This window comes from Salmo salar, chromosome ssa06 (assembly GCF_905237065.1).
Source record: "Salmo salar chromosome ssa06, Ssal_v3.1, whole genome shotgun sequence".
NCBI lineage: Eukaryota > Metazoa > Chordata > Actinopteri > Salmoniformes > Salmonidae > Salmo > Salmo salar.
This window is the reverse complement of record NC_059447.1, coordinates 39207385-39213878: the sequence shown is the minus strand read 5'-3', so window position 1 is coordinate 39213878 and position 6494 is coordinate 39207385. Positions and strand designations below refer to the sequence as shown.

At 40.1% G+C, this 6494-nt stretch overlaps 1 protein-coding gene across 1 annotated transcript; it reads left to right on the top strand.

Annotated features, from left to right (window-relative positions):
* Window positions 1-1168: 1168 nt before the first annotated feature.
* On the top strand, window positions 1169-3709 carry LOC106607115 (paired mesoderm homeobox protein 2). Its single transcript, XM_014203719.2, has 3 exons — window positions 1169-1879; window positions 2217-2374; window positions 2633-3709. The coding sequence occupies exons 1-3, from the start codon at window positions 1645-1647 to the stop codon at window positions 3068-3070; spliced, it is 831 nt and encodes a 276-aa protein (XP_014059194.1). The 5' UTR covers window positions 1169-1644; the 3' UTR covers window positions 3071-3709.
* Window positions 3710-6494: the final 2785 nt, after the last annotated feature.

Below are 6494 nucleotides of genomic sequence, written 5' to 3'. Positions count from 1 at the left end.
TCATACAAATTCACAATATTTACAATTCCAACACTTGCGGTGATCATTATTCCCATTAAATCCCTATCGATTGGAATCTCTAGCTCAATGTAATTGTTACAGTCTTTATGTTAGGATTGTGTATATTACTTGGAGAGAAAGAGGAGACGTTTTAATACAAATACAAATCTGGGTGACATGAAATCGGTGCAAATTCCAGTTGAAGCTTAGCTGTGAAAGTTATCTGTTTTCAAAGGCCAAGGAGCCCTGACCCACAGCCATTGTCAGTGAACTCTGTCTTCAGCCGAAGACCAAACAAAACCTTCTATTTGAGCAGGTGAGCCTATTTTAGATAGAAGACTAGATGGGACAACTTTAGTCATTTAATGACAGCATTTCCATTGTTTTTGTTGAACGTTTCATTTGAAAGATTAGACCTAGCTATTAGGAAAGCGTTTATTTTGTAATTGTATAAACTTTTGGGGTGTATAATGACTGCAATTAGTGTATCTAACATCCAAAATGAACATCAGATCAGGAAATAAGTGTTAGGTAAACGTTTTCGATCCAGCTAATTGTCATCATTCAACGTCATGTCAATTAGGTGGTGTAATTAGCGTGAACTTGTTTACCTTGGCAACAGTGGCTCTGTGCTTGGCACCTCTGAGCTTGTTTTGATCATCTCCGAAGGGCTGTACCAGTTTGTCATCGGAATCGTTTCTTCTTCTTCTGCTTGACAACTATTAATTGAAAGACGAGCGATATTCTCAAATATTTGTGGTGTACGTGTTCAACTGAACGTTCAAGCTTTTGTTTTTTAATGTCATTTTCACACCTTGACGTCTGATCCATCACTTTGATTGAAATTTCCAAAGCTAAAAGATGTCTTAACTTGTTCAAAGTAAACCTCAGACACCAAATCCATGCAGAGTGCAACATGAAATAGAGGGTGGAAGCTGCTGCTATAATGTAAGTTGAATGCAGAACCTTGTATGGGATTGGTGTGCTGAAGAGGATAAAGTGTACATTGTGGTTTTAAATGGACTTGGATTGAATGATACCATGGTGTGAAAATCTACCTGGAGATGGATCATGGGTCAGATTCACATTCCTGTCTCCATTTCTCTGAAGCCCAGCCCTCTCTCTCACACCCAGGAGTCAGTCTGGGCCCACTGTGAGTCATGTGACTGCTGAGGAAGGAGGGGGAACAGCAGGATAGGAGAGAGAACCTCACCAGACTAAGGTGAGACCCCCTTACCTGCTGAGTGCAGTCCTCTCTCGCCTCCCCACCCATCACCTGCATCTCACCTGAGCTCCTCCTGAGTCTCCATGTCAACCTTCATCTTAGGTAGCCTTCTGGATCGAGAGTCAATGTATGGCTGATGACTGCAATTCATCCCGCAGAATTGATGGTGGAAGATTCTGTGATTTCTTTCATTCTGGATCTGGTGATGTACTTCATTAACAGCCCTATTTGATTTCACTGTGGTAAAAAAGCCTCAAAACTTGACTCTGCTCCATTTTGTGCCAACCTCAACAAGAATGTTTACTCTGATGTTGTGAAGTGCTGCTGAGATACGTCCAATTGTTTTGGTATCAGACTGTCCCCTTTATACCAGTGGATTGACACTTAAGACTCTGGACTCCTCTAAGAGCTTTTGGATAATGTTTGGCCCTGGGCAGTTGGTCTCCACTCTTCTACCTGCGGTCTTCCACTCCTCCGCAGCTCACTTCTTCCCTGCGTTCCCCACCAGACTGGGCTCCCCTCCACAGATCCTGATCCCTGGGCCACTGATCAGCTATGAGTCCCTGCGGAGTTACTTGCAACCAGAGCCCTGCAAAGAGGCTCTGTTCCTGGCCACACAGGCAGCTGGGATGGGGCAGTTCACGGCCAGCATGGGTGAGTTCCAACCAACAGTCTGCCTTAGAATGTCAGAATTACTGTAACTTTGGAGAACACATGGATATTTACATTCATGTGTGACAATTTATTACAGATACGTGTTGGCTTATTAGTTGGTGGAATGTATTTTCTCATAGAGACTCATTGAGCACTATCTAATGGCAGTGTAAATGTTTACAAAAGATTTTCCTAACAGCTCCTAACTAACAATCAATTATCAAGCACGGTTAAAGAGGGCCTAATGAACGGCGGCGCTAATTATCCAATCTAGAGCCATTAGTTCCTTGTCAACCGTTGGCGATTGTGTAATTGGCGGTTGTGCTGTGCTTTCCAGATGAACAGAGGCCAGTGAAGCAGCGTCGTGCGCGGGCCAACTACAGCAGCTGGCAGCTGGAGGAGCTGGAGAAGACCTTTGAGACCACCCACTACCCTGACGTCTTCATGAGGGAAGCCCTGGCCCTCAGACTGGACCTCATCGAGGCCAGAGTGCAGGTACGGTCCCAACACCCTCTTCCTTCCAAACCATTTTTACTAATGCATGAACTCTGATTTCTAGAAGCCATCTTTGCTTCTATCAGCTTTCATGCCACAATGTTACTGTATTTTCTATATATAAAAAATATTATTTGTTTATGAATACGTCAAAAAACTGTTCAATCTAGTGGATACTGATTTTTTTTCCCGAAACTGCATTGTAAGAGATTTCACTCTCTCATATTCTACATATTACATTGGTTCTATTTTCACCAGGTGTGGTTTCAGAACCGCCGAGCTAAGATGCGGAGGCAGCTGAAGTTGCAGGGTCAGCTAGGAGAGCCATTTCCCAGGAAGAACAAAGCTGAGGACACAACAACAGACAAACCCAACAAGAGCTTACCGGAGCTAGAGAGCTCTGAAGGTGAGCACTGGGAGAGGAGGCAGGAGAAAGGAAGCTATCCCTGGACTAAAGTACCTCGTTCTGCTGTGGTGACCACCCCCATACAGGGTTTGATTCAGGGGCCAGCAGGGGAATGGGAGGGGATGGAGGGGCCCAGTCCAGAAGAGTTCCGCTGCTGTAGCATTGCCAAGCTAAGGGCCAAGGCCAGGGAGCACGAGGCTGAGATCCACAGCACTGTGGCCAGGTCAGGAGGAGAGACATCAGCACTGCAGACACAAACACAGAACACTGACGACAGAGAGAGCAACTGATATGGCTCTTTCTCTCTGCATGGCTTTGCAAACAGGTCCTTAAGACCTCATTATGGTTGAGGCAACTTGCCTAAGTACCCCATCCTTGGTTTTATTCATTCTGTTATTCAATGAGGATATGAACTAACATTTACAAAAGGTGCTGATTTTTTGTTTAATATTATATGAATGTATTGTGTTTTGAAATGCCATTATTTTTCTGTACTGGACAACTTTCTCTATCAACAATCACGCTAAACGTGTATTTGAAATGCTCAGACTAGGAAGAGGTGAATGCTTTCCAAAATATATAGTATATCCATAGTAACATCTTATAAATATATAGTATATCCATAGTAACATCTTATAAATACATAGTAACTCCACAGCAACTTCTTATAAATATATAGTATATCCACAGCAACATCTTATAAATATATAGTATATCCATAGTAACATCTTATACATATATAGTATATCCATAGTAACATCTTATAAATATATAGTATATCCATAGTAACATCTTATAAATATATAGTATATCCATAGTAACATCTTATAAATACATAGTAACTCCACAGCAACTTCTTATAAATATATAGTATATCCATAGTAACATCTTATAAATATATAGTATATCCATAGTAACATCTTATACATATATAGTATATCCATAGCATCATCTTATAAATATATAGTATATCCATAGTAACATCTTATACATATATAGTATATCCATAGCATCATCTTATAAATATATAGTATATTCATAGCAACATCTTATAAATATATAGTATATCCACAGCAACATCTTATAAATATATAGCATATCCACAGTAACATCTTATAAATATATAGTATATCCATAGTAACATCTTGAAATATTATCCTTAATGTTTCTTTACACTTTGGCTGAACAATTCCAGTTTCTATCATGAACTATCTTGAACTCTTGAACACATGAAACAAAGATGACATTGTTATCGTTTCACATTCCCCGCTGAGGTGGTTCATTTTATTGAACCTTTATTTATCCAGGTGAGTCAATTCAGAATAAATTCTTTATTTAATAAATTCATGATTTTTCACACCTAAATAAATCTTTCCATAATACATGTAAAACTCCGATATACAGTCCTGACCTTCATCCATCACCTCAGGGTCTTTAGATATTCTGCTGTATTACTGGTGACTAAATGCTCTTACATTAGCCATCAGATTAGGGTAAAATCAAAAGAGGAAACGCTCTGATGACTTCTCAATGATCTCATCGATGACAAGCCCAACCCTGGCCGGGGCTATCCTGTTACCTTCACTGCAGACCGAGAGGCAGGATGTCTGCGTGCTGCCACAGGCCCTCGCAGGAAACAATGGAAGTGGCTGAAAAATGACTGCCCCCAAATGACAGGAACGCTTTCTGAAGATTACGAGGCAAATACATGTTGTTTTTTGCTGAGAAAGATAAACTTTTTACAACAGTGCTGTCATTTAAATACATCAGTTTGTATATTTTATCGGTATTGTCGAAATGTATATCAAGACGACTCACATATTGTATCGTCTTGAGCTATACTGTATATCGATGTTTTAAAAGGTACAGTTGGCTAAAACATATTTACATGATGGGACTATAAGAATAGCCTGTATCATCATTAACACTACTTTTCCAGAGGTGGCACTATTTGTCCTACTGAACCGTATTATGTTGATTTTCAGAGCATGGAAAGAGCAGCTGTTCCAAGTCTAAAGGATTTTCAGCCTCACAGTCAGAGCACTTCCTTCGGGCTTAGACATTGGCCTTTTTTTGTATGGCCAATCTCCTGTATGACATGAACAGCTTTTAGTTCTGTGGAAGAAACATGGGATATGACACCACTTGGCCAAGGTCACTGCAAATTCCAATCCAGAATCTGGGGATATGAATAGGGAGTTGGAAGGATTGTAATGAAAGGAGAATGTAAATCTTGAGTGTAGGGCCGGCCCTAGCATTTTGGGGGCCCCTTTGACAACGGAGAGAAACATTTTAAGATTTAAAGTTAATTTCCTGCAATTCTACACATTTTGACATGGGGCAGAGAGAAAAATGTGCAGTTTTACAGATCATTTACTGAAATTATACATATTTTGCCATGACTTATAGCATGTTAATATGATATCTGATTGAGAGTGACTAACAAAATCAAAGGGGGGCCCCTGGAGGTAAAGGCCCCTGCACACATGCCCTTTGTGCCCGGTCGGTAATTATTTTGCCCATGACTACTACATGTTTAGATAGCTGGGTAGACTAACTTCAGAATCTAAAAAATTCTAGCTGACGAGCTAATTGAGTGACTGACACAGCAAGAGGAAAACTGCCAACGCACAACGCACGACATTGCATCTTGTGTATTCTACTATTCTAAAGCTCAACATTAAGTTGAGTCCTCGACAATTTTTTTTTTTAGTTTGGGGCCCCATAAAGGCCGGGGGTCGAGTGCCTATGTCACTTATGCCCAGGGCCGGCTCTGCTTGAGTGTTAGTTTGAGTCTTCTGTATGTTTTCAAAAGTCTCTCTGTAGTCTAACAGTGCCCCCCTCTGGTAATGAAATCTCATCTCCTTTTATGGGCCTTTTATCAGTTAGATTTGCTCACCTCCTCCGTCCTCTCTTGCCTCCTTTGAAAAAGGAAAAAGTTAATCGAGGACAGTCGGCGAGGAGAGTGAACGTGGATGGAAATGCGCTTACTTGAAATGATACGGTCCTTCTCCACTCACTCGTCATTAGGCAAATTACGTTTACTGGGGTGGATCCCAAAATAAGTGTAAAGTGATCAAAACAAATTAAGTTAGTTGTGCAAGAGATTTTATAGATAAAACAAACAATAAGTAGAATATTGTTTTTAAACGTGTGCATGTTTTTCTCCTCTGACAAAACAAAAGCTGATTCAAAGGGTGTGTGGAAGATTTCAAAACTCTTCCGCGGTAAGATGCACATGAATATCCTTGATGAAAATTGCTATCGAGAAGGGGAGGACACTCTTTCGTTTGCCTACTAATGACTTGACACACTCTTGATCAGTTGTCGGTTTCCTGGTCATGGAGGAGAGAGGACAGAGGACGGTCTTTTGCCCAAATGAGAAAACCCCATAGGTATTATTATAACTGTATGTATATTCATTGTCAGCAGGATATTTATTGCCCGTGTGCATTTGCTTCAGTAATAATTAAACGATCCATATCTTTATATTCTGTAGATTTCAAGGTCTGGTAACACATATTTAGCTAATATGTTAAAACAATTCATATAAAAAAAATGTTAATACAACGTTTTAGTGTAATTAGTGTTACTACACACGTTTTTCCCAATGTATTTTGTTTTCTTTGTTGTTCCTACTTTGTATTAGGCTACTTGTATTATTTACACAAAGTAAATGTTTTTTTGTTGCTGTTTGTAAATATATCAATGTCC